General features: G+C 39.5%; 1 protein-coding gene across 3 annotated transcripts in view; it reads right to left on the bottom strand.

The window, feature by feature from the left end:
- Nucleotides 1-22,314, bottom strand: part of Ssbp2 (single stranded DNA binding protein 2) — a 266,016-nt gene that overhangs the window by 152,342 nt on the left and 91,360 nt on the right. For all 3 annotated transcript variants that reach the window (XM_028760092.1, XM_028760094.1, XM_028760093.1), the window contains exons 3-4: nt 12,972-13,033; nt 948-1,032 (exon numbers count right to left, since the gene is read on the bottom strand). In XM_028760092.1, coding sequence (XP_028615925.1) covers nt 948-1,032; nt 12,972-13,033 — 147 coding nt within the window. The remainder of the gene's footprint in view (nt 1-947; nt 1,033-12,971; nt 13,034-22,314) is intronic.

Raw genomic sequence — 22,314 nt, 5'->3', positions numbered from 1 at the left:
ATGCTTGCTTCTACCACCAAGCCATGTATCCCTCTGGTTAAGTACGTGTCACCAAGTATTTCTTTAGGCTCCAGACGTGGCTATTTTCAGAAGAAGAAGGCAGAATTTCCTCCATTCCAGGTTCAATCGATATTTCCTCTCTGGTCAGCTATACAAGGACCCTCATAGGACCATCTTACACTTTACTTTTTCCTGAAGAAATTTTACCTCAATGTAAGCTGATTTCTAAAGTGAAATTTGTATTTTATAAGGCATATTTAAGCAAGGGGGAGTCTACTGCCTTTAAGAATCTTTTTTAATAAATCGCATTTTTATTTTGCTTAGAATTTTTAGGTCGCTTCTTTAGTATTTCCTTTAATTCAAATAAATTTTATTTGAGGAACTGAATTCTGTAGAAGTGGTAAAAGGTATTCTTTATTTTTAAATCAGTGTTTTTTTAACTTCTGTGCAAGAGTATATTATTTACGTGGAGCTTAAAATGACTTTTTTAATATAAACTGTTTCATTACACACATTTGAAACCTCATGTGCTGAGAATGTAATTCAGTAGTAGAGAATTTGTCAACCTTGTGTGAGGCCCTGGGGTTGATCTCTAGTAACTCCTCCCACCCCTCCTCCAAAAAAAGAAAAGTGAATTCAGACAGACTACGATTACAAAATTGCATATATCTGAGTGCATGAGTCTCGATTTCCAAGCCACTGTGCTTAACGGTAAGCAGCTCTCATGGTGGGACTTATTCCCATTCTATACGCTACGTTTCAGCTAACATCAAGCACCCTTTTCTACTGCCGTTTGAATTAGCAGCCAACCATTTTTTAAGGTATACAGGTATAGCTCTTAAGTACCACAGAAAAAAAGTTAAATGGCCCAATATGTTTTTTAGTACAGTGGTTAGAAAACAAAACTTGGCAATGACACTTTGTTTTCAAAGTGCATGTTCTCTTACATAATCATGGAAGGCTTTTGCTTCGCTCGAGTGTTCACAGGTTTCTCGTCTCTCTGGAGCTGCACAGTAGAGATCCCAAAACACACTGAAAAGTAATTATGGAACATTAAGAAAATCATTACTATGACAGGACATGAAATCACAGTTCAACAAACATAAGGCATTTAACTCTTTGTGTAAACCCTTTCTTCTTCAGAACAGGTATTATTTCTCTGAAAGATTTAAGGTCAGGCAGATTCCTTAATGCCAAAATTATATTTTACCTAAATATTTTTTTCTAAACTATTCAGTATTCTCCTAAAAGGAAAAAGTAATATGGTTTTGTCTGGTCCTGAGGATCAAACCCTTATGAATAAGTTATTAGAAACCTTTGTTCTTATAACTGGCTGTTCACATGACTGACAATTAGCTGAACTAATGCTTCAGCCAACTCTCCCATGAAGAATAGAAGTACAAATGATGTCTGTTTGTAATTAATAACAAAAATGTCCTTCCTTTTTAGCACAGCATCTTATCGTCCAGTTCACAGGCCACCACCCTAACCAGCACATTCCATTACTCAAATGAAATTTTTAAATCTCCATTTTTCCTTCTTCAATTACCAAAATAGGTTAAAAATTTGAAACTAATCATCCAAATTCCTTTCCTGTAATAATTCAAAAATCATACTTAAAAAAGGCCCTGGTCATCTTTCCATCTATCATGTTATCTCTGAGCATGAGCAAGGAGTAAACATCACAGCTGGCAGATGTTCACAAGCTGCTTGTGACCACAGTTGATCAAGATGTGAAAGGTACACACTACCTCAGTCAGAACACAACTCTCAGAGCAGGGCAGACACTCTGCCCTGTGAGGATGCACTACGGATCAAACTGTAATCTGTGTGAGGGCACAGTAACCTTTGACACTTATTTAGCCTTTCTGGTTCTTTCTCTCCTCAACAAGAAAGAAACAGTAGGCCTGGCAACAAAGAGCATCAATTCAGTAGGACCCGTTCAAGAAGATAACTGCAAATAACTGAGCAGTGTTACCTTTCAGTGTCTTATGTATCATTCCTTTTCCACTAGGTAGAAAAAAAAATCTACTTAGAAAAAAAAAAAGATCTACTTTTCCTTCTTGTTAAAATACTACAGTAAGAGAGAAATACAAAGAAGATAATAAGGTCAAAAGTGAGTTCAATGTTTTGACAAGAATGAAGGCTGGATATGGCTTTCCCAGAGCCCAGCAGGATAAAGGAATGGAGTCCTAGACACTGAGGGTGCGCTAGACTCCACATGGAGGTGTGTGACGACTGCAGGATGCTGTGCTTACCCATTTTCAGCTTCCGAAGGAAATGTAAAGCCCTAAACGTGGCGTTGACTCAGCAGTGTCACAGGAGGCAATACACAGCGCCACGATGAGCAGCTTAGAATGTCCATCCTCCCAAAGATTCATTGCCTACAAGTGTCCTAAGATGTCTACCCAAAGTCATTCTGTAGCTATTATTTTATTTCTGTTTGTCTGTTTTCTGTATTTGCCATAACGTTCTAACCTCGACTGTGCTCAACGTAAGCAACGATGACCGTGAGCTCCACGCCTTCAGCTTCCGCCTTCCTTCTTTCGAGTGCTGAGCTACAGTCACATGCCACTGCACCTCTCTTGGCTATTACATTTAAAAGACCCGATTACACAGTTATTGTTCTCACTATGTCCTAAAGAATCTTTATTTACACACATGAATATTTCTTATAACAGTAACACTGTTTTACTTCTGTTTTGTCCGCTAACAAATTTAATGGGCAATCAAAAGTTTACAAGATCAGGTTTGCAGATAATAAATTAAGACATAAAAATAAGGTTATAGATGTTACTTTAGAGAATTATGTCTTCTCTAATAAAGATTAAAAAATGTATCACCTGAAAACACTTGTCTGCCCCACAGATTTTTTTTTTAACCATAGCTAGCCTTGCTCTAAGCCATCCTATAAATTCTTTCCATGGTATACTGGGTTGAATAGAAGATAACAAATCAGGAAGCCAGACAGTGAGTAGAGCTCCTCCACGGACTCAGTTCCGCCTGAGATCTTGCTCTCACCTTTCTGGTCTAGACTGATGGTAACCTAAAGAGTGCTCCAGATAAGCCTCTTCCCCTCTACGCTGGGGCTTTTGGTCAGGAGAGGAAAACTAGGAGATTCGCTTTCACAGTGTCTATGGAGTCAAAGTTATCCAGCCAAGAGAGGCCAGGAAAAAATGGGAGAAAATATATCAAAGAAAATCATAAAATGGGATGTTTTATTTTAGAAACTGCATTCATTTATTTTAGAAAGTGTATTTTATAATTAAGTCTATAATAATCTACGATATAATGAAATTTTTAAAAAATAAAATTAAAAGCCAAATAGGGAAAAAGTTCAACACTAGACTATGTTTTTAAAAGTCAGCATCGACTTTATAACTATGTTTGTTGAGCTCTAAATACAGACGGTAAAGATATTTCAAAACTTTATCATTTTTATAAGGCTCAGTTGTGCCAATAATATGGGACATATAGAACTCTGATTGTCACCTTAATGTCTGGTAACAAGTGACTCCATTAACAACCATAAAGCACCAAGAAAACCAAAGGACACCATTTTATTCCACTTTTAGCACAGATGCATGCTTGACTCAGGAATAGTAGACAAATTTCTTGACTTTTCTAGTCTTATAATTTAGAAAATAAGGACATTAAAGCCAGATACTCTGGGTTAAATCGTTCATGAGTTTAAAAAATGAATTTTTCACTACTTTTTGTTCTAGTAGTATTTAAACTCTTCTCTGGGTTATATCTACCACACACTGCACACCAAAACAAAAGGCCATCCATCGCACATAGCAGACTGAATGAATCTTTAAGCAGTGAGGAGTTGATCTGAAAATCATTTAACTGCTAAGCCCCCTAAAATATAAAAGTGGTATTTAATATATCATTAAAATTCATAAATACCCCCATAGGCTCATATAGTGACAGTGAACTTATCCCTCAGAGGGAGATTCACTGAGATTTAATTTGCCCTTCCTGAGCGGTTTTATTGTGAGCTGTTTGATGACCACTCAACCTGGTCCTCCTGGTTCTTGTGTCCCAGGAGCTCTAAGAGCAGGAGCCTCTAACTTCTGTGGAGACAGACTCCACAGACTGAGGTGCTGCAGGCTAAGGAGCTTAAAGCCAAATGTTGTCTTTGGTATACAGTGAACTCAACATGGCAGTTAATGCTTTAGATTTACACACTGTGTTTATCACTGAGACAGAAGTAGAAAATATGAATTCTATAAATGAAGATAGATGCAATATATAAACAGAAGCAAAATTACTGTGATAAAATATTTGGATATCGATTATTAGACTTAGTATTAGAATCTACCCAGTATAAATGAAAGAAAAAACAAAGCTAATGCCCAGATTTATGGTTCTCACCAAAATAGTTTTCACTTCTATCCTTAAAAACATGATTCAGGTGTGTTAGCTAGCTTTTATGGGAAGGCAACAGAGAAAACAAGATGGTTACCAAGAGCCCCAATTAGAGTCTGTAGATAATGGATTTCTTAAAAACAGATATTTGAAAAATTAAAAGATAAAAAAGAAAAAAATCGCTAGAGAAAAAATTTTTTGAGAAAAAAATAAAGCCATGTTGTAAGTTCAAGTATGAACAGCTAGGTGAGTCATTTCCCTTTGAGTCACTCAAAAATACATCTGAAATGTCCCACGTGTTAGCCGTTTACCCAGCTTGGCACTGTTTTGTAGAGAGCAGGAATGTGGAGACAACGTGGAGGGACTTTAAAAGACAGGGCTAGTAAGGGTATCTTCCGGTGTCCTTGAAGCGGAAAGTGAGATACCAGATCCTTCTTTTTCTCCTTCTTCTTTATCCAAACCATTAGGCCATGCTCCTGCTCCATCATGTGCTCCACCCTTGAGGAGCTGCTTTAGGTCCAAAGAAAAGAAGCCAGTAGGTGACAGACTCAAACCTGCAAAACTATAGGGCCAAGCCACTCTCCCGCCTTGTAAGCCGACTGTCCCGGGCACTTTTGTACAATCACAAAGCGTGTTAACTCACTCTCAGTTGAACAACGCTATTTAGTCACAAGACCAAGGGTACTTTACACAAAATAGGCACACTGAACTCTTCACCTTACGACTTTCCACATGCATTCTTACCAACAGTCATTAGTATTTCATAGTTTTCCGAGTATTAAATTTTATTCCATTTTATAAAATTCTTATGCTCCTAAATTAATGATAAATTCATATTTTAAAGTATAGTAGTTAGCACCCATTGAATCTGTGTTAAATTCAAACACCACAATCCTGCATTTCATCCTACTTATTACTTAAGACAAATTACATAATTTTCCTTAGACTATAAGGTGAGAGACCTGGGCTTAAACTTTTTAATTATTATATTACTTTGCTTCTGCAAATGTAGGTTCAGCAATGAGAGTTCAGGTTTCAAGTCTCCTAATTCTGATTAAGGACAGGTCTACACAGATCCAGCTGTGTGAGCACCATTTGTTATTATAAGAATGGCAGGGAAGACACCATGAGTAATTATCCTACCTCTATTCCTCTTACGATAATTTTGTTCCTGAGTATCCTATGATAACCACACCCTCACCTTCTCTGCAGCTACCAGTGGTCCAAGGATGCCTTAATGCAGATAAAACTCAAGAGAAAACATTCCTGAGTCCTTGCTTACACATTCAGTATGCAAAACTGCCCTTCTTGACAGGATATACAAAAGTATACCTCAAGTCTTAAAGAGCACTAAGACCGTGAATCAGCTCTATGGTAAAGAATGACTAACCCTGCTGTGTTTCCTGGAGAGCCCTTGGTGTGAATCCAGCTTTGCTCCTTTCTGCAGACCCTCTCAGCTCTCCCTTGTAGCCCATCTCATCCCTTTGTGTTAGCAGCAGATACCTTTCTATATGGGATCCCCAGTACCCACTCCAGGCTGGGACTCAGGTAGGTGATTACACTCTTTCCTGTCTTCCATTTCAATCAGTCCTGTTCACATCACCAGCCCTATAGCAGCCTGCTTGCAGGGGCCCCTCTACAAACCTCAATTTCATTTACTAGAGATTCCAACTTGTTAGAGACACAGGGTGCCCTGCCCCCAGAACTTATATTATCCTTGTCACTTCAGATACAGGCTCTGACCCACTGCAGTGACCCTTGCTCCCAACACAACCTCAATTCCCTAGGGACCCTGCCTCAGTATAGAAAGGATCCCCTTAGCTCTTTCTCACAGCCCTTCAGAGCCTTTTCTATTAGCCCAGCTCCATCCCTCTGTGACACTCACTGGCCTGTAGAAGCTCTGTACCAGGCAACCTACAGCCAGCATACTTTGCTAAAGGAACAGAAACCAAGGAAAGGAACATCTACCAAACAAAGACAAGATCAGATATCAACATATAGAATTATCTCAATCACCACCACCGTAAAAACAAGGCCATGAAAAGTCAAGGCAATGTGCTCTCACCAGAACCTTACTACTGTATCCCTGAGAAATGCAAAGCAGCTTTAGCACAAGACAAGACCTTCAAAATAACAGTTACAAATGTGTGCAAGGACTTTATAGACTATAAGAAACTTTGAATTGGCCTACCCCAATATCTACCCCATCAATGAACTGATGGAGTGGATAAAGGAGACCAGCCTTACAGATCCAAAACTACAGGATCTTCAGTAACACAGGGCAACAACAGGATATCCAAGAGGAGACCCAGTGAAATTCCAAGATCAATAGAGCAGCAGAAGCCAGAGACCTCTTATCAGACCAAAAGTCATGGCAATGACCATTTGCAAGCAAAGAAGTGTGGCCAAAAGGGTATACTGTGGGACACACTGTAATACATTATCGCTTCCACAATAAGATTTTTTTTTCCTCTGTTGAGTTGGAGGTAGTCAGGGTGGAGGACAGGTACTGTGGCAGGAGGAGATGAGTTGGAGGTAGCCAGGGTGGAGGACAGGTACTGTGGCAGGAGGAGATGAGTTGGAGGTAGCCAGGGTGGAGGACAGGTACTGTGGCAGGAGGAGATGAGTGGGATTGGGATGTACAATGTAAAATTTACAGAGAAACAATAAAACATTTTTTTAAAAAAAATATGTAGTTTAAATTTTTTTCAATTAAAAAAAAAAAAGAATTATTACCCCTGGGGCTGAAGAGCTGGCTTTGCAGTTAAGAACTCATACTGCTTTTGCAGAGGACCCAAGTTTGGGTGCAGGTATCCATATCAGGCAGATCACAACTGACTGCTCTGGAAGCTCCAGAGGGCCCCAAACAGCACCTCTTGGCTCCAGAGGCACCTGTACTCATGGTACATGTCCACAGACACATACACATAATAAAAAAAAACAAATATTTTTTAAAAAATAAATCTTAGTCCTTATTGAAATGATCTCTGATTACAAATCAAGATGCTTCACTTCTGATAAAAATGGAGAAAATTATATCATTTTATGGGGTTTATGAGGATTCAAATGATAATATATGCAAAAGTACTTTGAAGACATTTAAAGCACTTTTAAAAATTATTCTAGCAAGGTTTCTTATAGCTAGCCCAATCAGGAAAAAAGTTCCACATTAAATGAATAAAATTAGTCTTCCTTTTCCTTTCAATCCTTCATGTTTCACAAGAGATTCATTCTGTGTTTTAGGGGGGGCAGAGTGGGGGTGGTGTCTGCAGGGGGCATTGTTGTCTCCAGTACATTTTCCTTCTTCCACACATCCCTTTCCTCCTCTCCAAGACTAAAGTCTGCTTTTCCTCTATGTATCAATGCTGGCAAGTTTATGCCATCTGCACACTGACCGTACCCTTCTCTCTGTCCCAGGGACTGCCTTGCTTGTCTTGCAGCTGTGTTCCCTGACTATTCAGGAAGGCACACAGACAGTAGTGAGGGCCTGCCAATCAATCACTAACACTCCTGCTCAAGAGTTCTAGTGCTTCCATTCTGTATCCAACTAACCTCTACCTCATGCCATCATTAGATTCGAAAATCGCCAGTGCTGGCACACTGTAAGATTTCATTTCCAGCTGCCAGGTGAAATGAACTAAGTCCTTAAGATACTCTTATTAGTTACATATTTTAGAATTCAAATTTATAGACTTAAGATTATTTTAAATGGTAGTTTATATTTTTATGTTATAAATTAAAATTCATAGTGTTTTTAAATTAAGCATCAAATGGTAAGGTTTTGTGAGCCTGTATTTTCAAATTCCATGGGTTTAAAAAGATATTTACCCCAGTGGAATGAAGTTTCTTGGAATTTTTATTTTTAAAATTAATGGAAGAAGTGGGAACATTTGTTCACATGTACAAACAGAAAGTAAATTTTCCAATGATATATGCTTTAGAGGAAGGTAACAAACTGAAACTGGGGAACTGCATGTTCCACCACAGTATAAAAGTGACAGACAGAGATCAGGTCAGAGGTAAGACTGACGACTATAAATCATCTTCTTCCCTCAACAACACAATCCTTATCCTCCCCAAGGCTGTTGTCTCTCTCTCTGTGTGTGTGTGTGTGTGTGTGTGTGTGTGTGCGCGCGTGTGCGTGTTCGTCTGTCTGTCTATCTGTCTTCCACACATCCCACATCTCTCCTTTTCTTTGACTTTTCACTCTTAGGTTGTGTTTTATGTTAACTCTGGAACTCTGGAAACATTACACATGACATTATACCCTTCAACTACTCCAGGTTAACACTCAAACTGAAAAAATTAATTACAACAGTGTTGTAAATTTCATAATACCGTGTGCTAAGATGTTCTTCATCATTGAACCAAAATATCTCAAAAAATCAACTCAAAAATGGAAGGACTTGTTTAGGATCCCAGTTTTAGAGGCTTCAAAGAGTGGCCATTTGGTTTTACAGCAAATATTTCAAGACAGATATCCATCACAATAATGGGAAGATGCTTGCTTGCCTGGGAGCCAGCCAGGACAAAGAAAAGATGCAGAGACACAGAGCAAGAGATAAGGGTCCAGATTCAAGATGTGCCTTTAAAGGCAAACCCCAACAACTGTCAGCTATCTTTTTACCCATCTGACCAGAAGCCTTGCCACGTTTTGCCCTATGGGTGGGTAACTTCACCTCCAAACACTTAGCCTGCTCTATGGTCTTTGCTGCTACACCCCAAATGGTTACATAGCTATCTCAGAGCTATAGACCCAGACTTCTCACTTTGTATAGGACATCTCTAACTGAGTTCTCAAAATTTACCTCTACAGACTCTTTCTCTAAAACCCATCGTCCCCTGTATTTAGCTCATCAATGGCATGGCTGTCTATCTCATCACTCAAATCAAAGAGCGGAAACCTGTTTGTTCATCTCAAAATAATGAGACCCATTGTTATCTGGGATCTCTAGCCTAATCACTGTTCAGCTAAACAATTACAAGCACCCTATACCAATCTCTACCTCTGTTCTCAACCCTTTTAATCCGTCTCCATGTTGATGCCCAGTAAAAGCACAGAACTAATCACGAAATACACTTTATTTAAAATGTCAGGGTGGTAAATCCAAAATGCTCCCCAGACTCTCTAAGTCCTAGTCTTTCTTCTTAGCTGTGATTATGCCCTTCCTTAGTACTACAACCTCAACAGCAACTGGTTCAAACCACCGTTCAGTCAACCCGTCTTGTGATTCTACAGTAATGGTCATTTGCCCTTGATACTTTCCCTCAACTACCTTTCAGTTCAGCTTTGATTTACTTCCTCTGCAACGCCTTTCTTATTCTTCCAACATTTGTGAGTACAGCTCCTGTATTTATATTTCTATTATATTTATATCACAAATATGTATTTATATTTTATTGTAGCAAACATACTTCTTATACTTTTTTGACTTATTTATGTAGCCCACCAATTTTCTAGAGGGTGATAGAGTCTGCACACAGTTTACTTTGTATTTAGTAAACAGGATTAAACAAAAGACAATTCCAATTTCAAATCCGTTTGAAAGGTGACAGGAAGTCATAAAATTACAGCTGGCCCACTGATTGTCTTAGCTGGGCTCCATAAGCTAAAAGTGGTCAAAGACTTGGTCCAACAGCACCAGCAGGCACCTGGGTAGGGACAAAGGGAACCACTGACACTGGCCTACTTCCTTCATCAGACCACAGACTACAAGCCCCAGTTCTAAACTCTTAAGACAAGACACCAATGTAACTGCTGAATTGAATTCATCCCTCAGTAAAAGTTTCACTCTGTACAATGGTCAGGAGTGCTTATTAGTCAGGCATTGTTTTAGAAGGGTAGAGCTACAGCTTTTCGGTAGTTCTCAGAAGAGCCCTTCACTTCAAAACTATTACTCATCCATGATTCACATACACGAAGCAAATGCTGAAAAGAATATATTGATAATTTTATAAGGAAAAACAAAATATTTTTAAATATTGCATATGCTATATGTTAAGTTCAACAAACTTAAAAGTTTAAAATATTTGCATGCCAATTATTAATTTTGATACCTCCAAATTAAGTTACTTAAAAGTTCAAAACCCAGGTGTCCTTCTGAATCTGAGTCATAGAAAGGAGAACCATGGCATGTTTAAAAGCTACTCCTTCTGACAGCTGATATAAAAAGCTAAAGTCTAGCACAGAAAGGAACAAAGGATACTGGACATTATTATCAATCACCATGCTGCAGATATAGGTTAATTTATTGAAAAAAGTAGCAAAAATGAAATAGGCATAAAAAGTGAAAGTAGAGAAAAACTAAATATCCTCACTCTCTTAATCCACATATCCAATATGGACAGACACCTATGGTCATTTTTATGGTACTTTACATTCATAAGCATCAGCACATCTATAAAGATGTCAACAGAAGAGAAGACTTACTGGCACCTAGAAGGTAACTGTGAGTTTAGGGCTGAAGATACAGCACAAGAGTAGAGCATTAGACCCCAAGCTCAATCCCTTTACTAGGAAAAAACAAAAAGGATAGTCTAAATCCAAATACCTTAAATCCAGGACTTATTGAATTACAATTTGGATATTTTTTAACACTATACAAGGGACCAGCCTTAAATCCAGAAAACAGCACAATGACCTTGCACAACCATAGTGGACATGGACGGTTGGTCCAATTACAGGAACAATGTTCAAACAAAGGCATGCACCTGTTCCTGCTGTGTGTGAGAGACAAACAGGGGAAACCCACAACCACAACTGACCAAGTGCGGTTCCAGTGCCACAGAACTTCAAGTAAGTCACGCCTCTCTGGGGGGAGGTTACAACGATGCTGATGAAATAATGAACGAAAGAAACTACATGCCTGGCACTAAAAGAGGCCCTTCGTTTCCTTCCTTTAAAGATGGTGTTGAAAATGAGTGGCCAAGGCAACAGGTGATACTTCTGATAGAGATGCAGACAGAGGGAGGGAGGGAGGGAGGGAGGGAGGGAGGGGGGGCGGGAGAGAGAGAGAGAGAGAGAGAGAGAGAGAGAGAGAGAGATCGATCCAAAGATCTGTCCTACCAATTGCTGCTGCAGAAAGACTATATATATATGTATATACTGGTGTCACAGTGACTTTATATACATCAATATTCACCGGGTCTTAAACAGCATCTAGCAAGGTCTTGTGTGTTTCTAATCTCTCTCCTCTTCTCTCTCTCTCCCCTTTCCCTCTTTTCTCAGCCCCATTGATTCTATATAAATACTTGAGGTGATTTCCCACCTAGAGCACACACTACCACAATCACTACACCGAGCTCCTCGTCAGAACTCTCATATCGTACTTGGCAGAGATTAAGAACTGAGTTTCTTATCATCAAACCTACAAACATCCCTGTGCCTCCTTCCATATCACAGCAGCAGAGACGAACTCCTCATTCTTAGATGTCCCAGTCTGTGTGCAATAATACACTCTTCTCTGACCTCCACTTCTATTTACCCCTTGTGGTACCAATCTATGCTCATCTACCTCTCCTCTGTGTGAGCGTCAGAACAGCTAACACTCTCCCAGACAATCGGCATGCTTTGCCAGGTATCACCCTTTACATTCATCACAGCTGAGGCTCTTGAATGCCTTACTGTATCTACCCTTTGCCACCCTCAGCCTCTCAGTCTTGAATGGGCTCACCATATGTACCATTTGCTGCTGTTATTTTAAGATATGACTAGCCTATTGTTGAATATGCCAATCAGATCTCTGTCTCTACCCCAAACGCTTCCAAGAGAAGTGAAGTTCAAACAAGAAACTGGATGTCTAGCATGCCAACTTGTATTACTAACTTAGTCTCATGGCAACTCTCAGCCTTCTTTACAGAAAGCAATCTTATAGCCAGTCATAAGTTAAGAGCCAAGAAAAAGTGCCATCCTCATTTGTCACAGCAAGACAAGAAAGGAGACTGCTATGGAATGACTTGTACCTTCCACATTTAGACACTGAAGTCCTGACTCCCTGTGTGATGGTACTTTGAGGTGGAGTCTCAGGAAAATAATTACATTTCGCTGACATCGTGAGGGTAGAACCGTCATGATGAGATTAATTCCCTTGTAAGAATAAACACTGATGCCCTGCATTCCCTATCTCCCACCACCATGCAAGGATATGCTGCCTACAAGCCATCAGGACAGCCCTCATTAGGAGCTGGTCTAACAGCACTGTGATCTCGAACATTTATCCTCTGCAACCCTAAGGAAAAGTGCCTCACTGTATACGCCTCACTGTATACGCCTCACTGTATATGCCTCACTGTATACGCCTCACTGTATACGCCTCACTGTATACGGCATTCAACCTATGCTATCTCGTATAGCAACCCTCCGAATGAACATAATGAGCACAGTTAAAATCTCACACACTAGCTCCCAGTCCATTCTGATTCAGTAGCATCTTTAAGAAAATGCAGGAATGTTGGTCTTGAGGTTTTGTTTTTGTTTTCAAATACTACCTTCTAGTTCACAACGGTAGAAAATGAAAAACGAAACAGGAGTAGGGATCATAGGAGCTTACTACAATGCTAATTTAATATCACGTAAAAATGAAATAAAGAATACTTACCACCACCAAGAATGTAAGAATCCTGGTGGCTCCCCCAATGTGATGTTTTTTTCCCATCTTATCTAAAATAAATAAAAAAAAAAAATTAAATACTTTCCATGTAGTACTTTGGCCTACACATATTACCAAGCAATGTTTTTCTCCTTTAAATGCTACAGTGGTTTTAAGTTCATCATTTTCATGTTATTCTTTGCTCAGGTTTCCCACGTACTCCTTTTACAAAGTGATTAAGAGACTGATTGGTGTATGAGAAGATGCCGCCATAACTCCCTTGAATTTGCTGCCCACCACTTCAGTGATAAACTGCCATGTCTTGGCGCTTCAAGGCCATCTGTCCATGATCTTTAAGAAGCTGACAATGAACCAGAGAAATGGCGAAGCCAGTAAAGGCATTTTCTGTGCAAGCCTGGCTATCAGAGTTCAAATCTAGGGACCTACATAAAGGTAGTAGAAGGGAACCCCAAAGAGTTGTCCTTCTGCTTCTACACGCATGTCATGACACATGCATTCTCCCACATATGTAAGTGCATGTGCATACATGTAAACACACACGTGCACGCATGCACACACACACACACACACACACACATACACTCTCTCTAACTAACTAATTAGTTACCTGACACTAAGAATGTGTTTCCTACCTTAGTTACTCATTAACTGCCTCCCTGTTAAGTTCTTATCAACACACAGAGTTCTCAGGGGACACTGAAAGTAGGAAGGAGGGAAAGAGTTGCTAACACCATCGTCATCAGGGCTGCTCCAGCAGCAGCAGAGTGAAGACAGCAGCTCATTCCACTCCATCTGTTTCTAACATAAGAGACAGGCTTCTTCTTGGCCCCTGAGTTGCACAAACATAATTGAGCAACACCTTGCCTTCAAGAGCTGTACTCAGTTCCATGAGGCTACCCTGAGCTCCTGAAGTAACTGAGGCCAGGAAGCTCCCTGGCTCTGGTTCTCGTGCTCTGTCTGTCTGTCTGTCTGTCTGTCCGTCCATCCATCCATCTAACCATCTATCTAACCATCCATCCATCCATCCATCCATCTAACCATCTATCCATCCATCCATCCATCCATCCATCCATCTAACCATCCATCCATCTATCCATCCATCCATCTAACCATCCATCCATCCATCCATCTAACTATCATCTATCCATCCATCTAACCATCCATCCATCCATCCATCCATCTAACCATTCATCTATCTAACTATCATCTATCCATCCATCTAACCATCTATCTATCTGTTGGGAGCCGACTCCTAGCCGAAAGTGGCTACCATCTTTACAGCCATCTCGAGCCATATACCCTGACAAGAGACTTGTTTTCAACAGCCTACAACAGCTGAGCACACTCTGATAATTATCTTGATATACCCATGATTTCCTTTCTATCAAGGCCAGGCAGTGGTGGCACACGTCTTTAATCCCAGCACTTGAGAGACCAGAGGCGAGATTAAAGGCGAGACTCAAGGCAAGACTCAAGGAGAGATTAAAGGAGAGATATAAAAGGAGAGACATAAAAGGAGAGACTTGAAGAGAGAACAACAGACTCAGCAGACTCTGTCTCGTCTCCAGATCAGACTCTGTCTTGTCTCCATTCTTCGTGTCTCCATCCCCACTCTCTCTCTTGCTAGGCCCTGACTGGTGGACCGGAGCAGCAGAACGGGCCGTTACATCTATCTATCTATCTATCTATCTATCTATCTATCTAGCCATCTATCCATCTATCTATCCATCCATCCATCTATCTATCTATCTATCTGGCCATCTATCCATCCATCCATCTATCTATCTATCTATCTATCTATCTTCTGGCCATCTATCCATCCATCCATCCATCCATCCATCCATCTATCCTCATCTATCTCTCCTCATCTATCTCTCCCCTCCACCTTTGGTAGTCAAAAATTCAGCCATGCAAAATCTCTTATCCATAGTTTTATAACTAGAACCTTTTTAATTTGATCTTTCAGCTCTAATGATGGGGATGAATGATTTTATGTAAATATATCACTTCAATGTCCTTTCTATGCTTTTTTAAAAATAAGCAGTTTAGTTACTTGCCTAGATTATATTCTTTCTGTTGTTGTATTCAGTGTGCTTTTAATTTGCATGTCTAGATCCTGACTGACACCGCCATATCACACCACTTCATGAAAGAATATTTAAATTGCATTCCTTTTAAGCAGAAGGAAGCACAGACATTAAAGTTTAGTGTTTTTACAACCTTGTTATATGAATCAAGAAAAACGAAAGCCTCTTGTTTGCCTCTGTTTTCTCATCTATAACATAAGCTAGCAATCAATCATCTACCTACAAGGGGTTTGAGAGCTGGTCAGTACACCACTTGAAATAGGGAATACAGAAAGAGTGTAACTGTTAGCTGCTGAACCGTTTGCTTTGACCCTGAAGAATATTTTCACAAAAAAAATTATTACAGTATCACTGTCACCTAAACAAAAAAAACAAAAAAACAAACAAACAAACAAAAACACAGGCAGTGATATGTCACATGGACACACTTAGTTGTTTAGGTTAATACTAAATAAAATTTAGCTTACTAATCAAAACATTGTAACATACCCTCATGGTTATCATACATACAACTAAGGAAGACAAAACAGTTAAATGTAACAAAAAGAGGGCTGAAGCAGAACCCTGTCCCTGAGGAGAGTCTGCTGATACTTGGGAGACCAGTCAGCAGGTGATCAGAGCAGAGCCTGCCATTGAAGATGAATGGCAATGATAATATGGGACTTTTGGAGGGTGACCTTTAAACCCAGTCTGCAAAGGGAAGGGAAGGCTGCCCAGAGGAACTAAGGGGTTACGAATTTGCTAAGTTTCTAAGTGCAGAACACTGGAAGCCATGTCCCTCTCTGCATCTCCCCACTCTCTGGAATGCCCAGGAAGAGGTGACCACTCAGTACACATGTAGAGATTATTGCAGAAAACATTAGAGGTTCCCTGGCTCGTTTAAAAGGCAGCTTCTAGAACCAGCTCGGTAACTGCAAACTTGATCAGACAGAGGCATATGTCTTGGAGAGTCCTCTGCTGAGGAGGAGTCTCAGACTTCACCAGGCACATCCAATCACTCCTTCTCCCTCCACTGCTGCATCAATGAACTGCGACTCTGTTTCTAAGCACACTGCAGCAAAAACCTGTGATTCCTCCAAGCAGTGAAAAGTAAACCTGACACTTCCAAGTCTCTGAAAAGGCAGAATTCTAAACAAATGCTTGCGAGTCTTCTGTTGTAGTTAAAGCTGGAACAGTGAAGCACAGGGGAAAGGGAAGGCTTCTCTTTCCAGAGCTGAAGAAGAGAGAGTATTACATTTGGATACTGTGCTGAGCCCTGGCTAGTAATCTAAAGCCCCTGTGTAGTGAGCTGTCATCGTAGTGTGCTGGCCTGGGAGGAAGAGGCTGAGCTCTATTCTCTTTCCCAGTGGACCTCGGCAGATGCCCGGCTTCCTGGTCAGGTACTCTCTCTGCTCTATGCTCCAAACACAGATCTTACTGTAGGGTGCTAGACTGCTAGCTGATCTCAGCTGCATCTCACTCACATGGATAATACACAGGTTATTGTCTGGCAGTGCACTGGAGAATAAAATCAGGTTTCTTTGTACTCTGATGGGAAGGGTTTATATTTTTTATGATTAAGAATCAAAAGTAGAATCTAGCTTCAAGGAAAAATCTTTTTGTTTTGGTAATAATAAATCAATATAGAAGAAAGACTATAATGCATTTCAAAGAGTTCTTGTATATTGGTAGGACAAGGAAAAAGGTTGTAAGAAACGGTACTAAGAGACAGGCTAGATGAGTAAGCAGGGACCAGATAAAGCAAAGTTTCAAGCCTCAAAGCCTAAAATGTTGAAAATTCTAAAAGAAAACATGGTGAATACTCTTGAAGCCTTCGGGATAGGCAAGAACTTTCTGAGAAGGACTTCATTAGCAGAAGAGTGAACCCCAAATATTGACAGGTGGGATGACATGTAATTAAAAGGGAACCAGTAAAGCAAGTAGGCCATAATAGAATGGGGGAAATCTTTGCCAGCTACACTTCAGATGGAGATAACATCTACAATTTAAAGAAGGAGGGGGAGGGGGCGGAGAAGGAGGAGGAAGAAGACGGGGAGGAAGAAGGAGAGGAGGAGGGGGAGGAGGAGGAGGAGGAGGAGGAGGAGGAGGAGGAGGAGGAGGAGGAGGAGGAAGAGGAAGAGGAAGAGGAAGAGGAAGAGGAAGAAGAAGAAGAAGAAGAAGAAGAAGAAGAAGAAGAAGAAGAAGAAGAAATAGAAATTAAGTACCAAGAAACTAAGGCTGCTAGTCAACAAATGGAAAAATAAAATGAACATACAGTTTTTTGAAGAAAGAACCAGAAATGCCCAATAACTATTTTTAAAGTGTTCAGCATCTATAGTTATCAAGGAAGTACAAATTAAAACCATTTTGAGATACTATCTCACCCCAGTCAGAATACTATCATCAAGAAATCTAACAACAAATACAGGTGTAGATATGGGGGTAAAGGAGCCCTTAGCTAAGTCGCTGTTGAGGTGCAAAATAATATAGCCCTTAGCTATCAGTTTGGAGGCTCCTCAAAGAGTTAAAAATAGAACTTCCGTACGACCTAGTTATTCCGACAGAGCATGCCCAGAGAACTCTTCCTTCCAGAGAGATATTTGCACATCTATGTTTATTGCTGCTCTATTTAATATAGCAAGGAAATATAACAAACTTAGACATCTATCAACATACAAATGGATAATGAAAATTATGTAGAAATTAATAAAAAAATAAGATTTTTAATGAGAGCATGTGGGAGGGAATAGAAAGGGCTCCAGAGTGGGCAGCTATGAGAAGCGGCAGGGAAACAAGGGAAAGGGAAATGTAATTCTATTCCAATTAAAAATAAATTAAAATAAATGTCAGATAAAAATAAAATTGAGTATTATTCAGGTCTAGAAAAAATGAAAACACAAAATTTGGAAGTAAGTGGATGGACTAAGAATGTATAGTATTAAACAAAGTCACCCAAATTCAGAAAGAAGAGAGATGCATGCTCTCCCTCGTATGTAGCCTGTAATGGAACCCCGGTAAGTGTTAGTATAGTTTAACACTTTATAAGAGGACAAAGAAAGGGTACTATTAGGTGATGCAGAAGGACCACAGATACATAGCAGGGTGCAGGAGTCATGAGAGAGGGTGCCCGGCTCACAGTGTTTGTCCTCTCAACTCTGCCATGTTTCTTTATAACAATGGCTAAGTCTATACAGATGGACTCCATAGAGATGAGCCACATGAGTGAGGGCACGGCCTGAGGATGGAGGGCCGACCTACAGTTTACTGCAATGTGCAGGGGTCAAATGTGAGCACCCTTTTGTTTGGTTCACTATCTTTATCTAGAATTCTTAAGTACATAAGACATAAATGATTTGGAATTTTAAAGTAAACAACTAATGAACTAGTAGAATGTAAACAAACAAAATACAACAATTTTAAGAAAATTAAATAAAAACTTGAGTAATCAGTAAAGTTAAAAAGACTGTGAGCAATAAACACAAATATATAAATGAAGACACATTTCAATCTGAGTTCTTTTACATAGTAACATAAAAGAAATTGTGTATTTGTGTCTCTTTGGACTGATAATATAAGTTACTCATTATATCCTTTGGTTCATAAACACTAAGGAATATTTCTTAATTAGGATTGATGAGAAATAAAAATGTCCTATTAGATATTACTTAGTCCAAAACATTTGTCTTACTCTCTCAAACTTTTCTTTTACACATCTGTACTGACTGAAGTCTTCATGAAAGGACATAAGATCTCAAACATGCCCCAAACACTAAAATTCTGATAACTAGAATTAACCCAATCTTAGAAATAACAAGTTTTCAAAATATTGTTTTTCATACGTGATACCAGTTCACCTTGACTTTGCATAACATGCTTGTGAAATAAAACAGCTGGTTCTTAATTAAAAACAAAGTGAAATTACCTAAGGTCTCAGTGCCAGGGACACTGGAGGTAGGATTAGACTCATAGTCTAACCTGCCCTGCACGCTGAAGTGGAAACTTAAGGGTTCTTTGGAAAGTCGGCTGGAGGGTGTTTTGCAAACACATGAAGGAACGTTTCCTTAAAGTGGACTCAGATGTGAAAGGCTAAGGCAGACTCATGAAGGAACATTTCACTGAAGCAGACACAGGGGAGAGGATGTTCTGCTAAAGCAATCACAAGAAAGGACATATGATGAAGGATTCTTAGCTAACTACACACATGTATTAACTACACACATGTATTGGTCCACCTTACACTGCGTAGTTGAGCTGAATTTGTGTGATGTCATAGAAATGCACCAAAAAACCTCCTGGTGGTGTTCTGCAGTTTGTTGCCACTTCCAAGGACTATGACTGAATGGGTGCACGTGCTGAGGCAAGAAACATGCTAAGGCAAGGCACGTGGAGGACACGTGATGTTTAGAGGGTATAAATAGGACTCCACAGAGTGACAGAGACAGAGCTTGGCTTGCTGGTACAGCTAGCTGTGCAATGCTTGTGGGTCTCCAGTCTTCACTTCCTTGAGAGGCACAGCTGAGAACTTCTCCTGGTATCCCTCCGGGTCCCTGCTGCTGACTCAAGCCAAGGCTGAGGTCTGGCTGTCTCTCCTAGGTCTTGTCACCGCTGCTGCTAACCCAATTCTTTAGAACTGGACGGCTGGTGTATCTGTGAGGTGTCTGCAAGTGTTTCAAGCTGCTACTGACTGCTAATGTGTGAACTGAACTGCTGATTTCCAGACAACACAGATGGGAGTTGCTCCAAGGAACCTTTCTAAACAGGTCCACTTCCACGGATCCTTTGTTTTCCACTATGTCTAGTGGGTTACAAGAAAGGTTAAAGTGTTTAAGAACCATCATTAAACACAGAATTTGAAAAAAATTAAAGTTACAGCACACCAGTCACCAGTCAGTCTCCATGCACTTCCCACCAATTAGAAACTATTTCAGAGACTTTGTGCTCTGAGAAGCTACCCGTATGTGTTGTGTTGATACAGTCTTTTATCACAAGATGTCTGGAGGTAAATCTCTGTGTGATTTTAAACATTACATCATATTATTCCTTAAACTCAAAATGTACCCCACAAATCACTGCTCCCGCCCTAACAACATACTTTACTACAGAGTGACTAGAAGCCACCTTTCCCACTTCAAATCACAGTTCTGTGCCAGAAGCATCTCGGAGTTCGGTCTATCAGACACAGAAGCCTTTCTTTCACAGTTACTGAATGAACAACACTTGAAGCCAGAAATGTTTCCACACTTAATGATACTGCTACTTTCAAACCAACAGGAGCCCACATGAGCTGATTTATCTGAGGAGAGAATGAAATCTTCTCACAAAGGGCAAAAAGTTTTGGAAGAAATGAACACCAGAAACAACCTAAGAAATATCAATAGCAAATGTAATGCAAATGTTGATATCTATACTCCCAGAACTGCGTGAGGCCATTACAAAGAGCAGGTTGTATCTGCATGGAAAATGGCATGCTCTACTAGTCTGGTAAGTTGAAAGGGGAACTATAAGTACAATGGGAAAATATTCTGTTGAAACCAAAAGCGTGTGTGCGTGTGCATGTGTGTGTATACAGTTGAACATATGTATATTAAATAACACTAAATTTACAACTATCTTCTGGAAAGGAATAACGAAAGACTTTCAATGTAAAATTACATTCATCTATGCATTTGCTGTTTATATACCATGCATTCATTAATAATCAGTGGCGTTGACAAGTGGCCAGAACAAACCCATGTTGGCTGACATTCTAGAAACATTTGTTCTAAATGGGAATCTTCTGTGCACGAGTGTTGCACTGTGGGCCTCAGGCTTGTTTCTATGTTTGGACAACATCTATGCCAACTAATTCTGTCTTTTCTGGGCTTTCCTTCTTCCTGTTTTAGTCCTAATATATATATGTTTTTTCTTGTCTGATATATTTTCCTTCCTTTTCCAATTCACGTATCATATCCACCTCTCTTCATATCATATTCCTCTCTCTTTGTTCTATAACTTCTATTCAATTATAACTTCCATGTAATTCTTAGAACCTCTTCTTCTGCCATATTTTGGGTTGGGGGACCTTGTCTATGATTATGCCAGTGCTATCAGATAATTCAGCATTTTAGTCATTTCTACAGAAGCTAAGAACAAACATGGAATCATGGACAAAATACACATTAACTGATGTAAAGCATGGCTTGTGGTATAGTACATTTTACATGCTTGTTATCTCATACAACAATGCTCCTATGAACCATCCCATAAACATAAGGCAAAGTTTGTTCAAGAAACAATTTATCATACAAGACTAATCAAACATCTCATAAAAAATGGGACTGGCTTTGAAGGCTAAGAGAAGGGGGTGGGGTGAATGTGTAAAAATACAATCCATTTTCATTTGAGGAAAAATAGAAAATAAATATTAGCAATAAACAAAACCTGTCAATCATGTCTCTTTATACCAGAGATTTTTAGTCTGAGTCAATGACTAGGTTACAAGATTAGTGAGTCTTGGACAGTTGACAAAAAAAAAGACACTGTATTTTTCTAATGTGGGGGTCCATTTACTATTCATCAGGTTCTTAAGGGTCTCTCATTTAAAAACAAAGAATTATCTCTATCCCCAGAACTTTATAAAATAAATAAATAAATAAATATTGTCAAGTGTATATAACATTTTATATATTTATATATTATTTCTCATTTAAGCACTTTTCAATTGCAAAACGGAAAACAATCTAAATGACCACATATAGTAGGATTCATAAAATATAATAGATCGTGAAACATTTCGCACAGAATAAAATATTCTAAAGCCATAAAAAATTATGAAATTTTTTAATCAATAAAACCCAAGTTTCTAAATCTAGGGAAACAAAAAAAGAATCAAAGTAGTGAACAATAGAATAAACATTTGTGTCAACAAACAAAAATTCAATATGTATATATTTATGTAACCTCTCATCCTTACTTGCTTCTAACTAGATGTACTGGTACTCACCGGGCACAGTGGCTCACATCTACAGCACTCAGATAACCGAAACAAAAGGATTTCCAGGAGTTTGGGGCTGACCTCCTCTACATGGCAACTACCAGGCCAGCCAAGGATATTCGCAAGATTCAGTCTCAAAAACTAAAACCAAACAAGCCAACATACATACATGGATGGATGGATGGATGGATGGATGGATGGATGGAAGTCCTAAAAGCAGTTATTACTCAGGTACTTATTACTCAGGAGAGGGATTCTGGAAATGACACTGCTTAGCCTCCTTGATGCTGGC

The sequence above is a fragment of the Grammomys surdaster genome, unplaced genomic scaffold, assembly GCF_004785775.1.
Source record: "Grammomys surdaster isolate TR1022 unplaced genomic scaffold, NIH_TR_1.0 126391, whole genome shotgun sequence".
In the NCBI taxonomy this organism is placed as follows: Eukaryota; Metazoa; Chordata; class Mammalia; order Rodentia; family Muridae; genus Grammomys; species Grammomys surdaster.
This window is presented reverse-complemented; position numbering and strand designations above follow the sequence as displayed.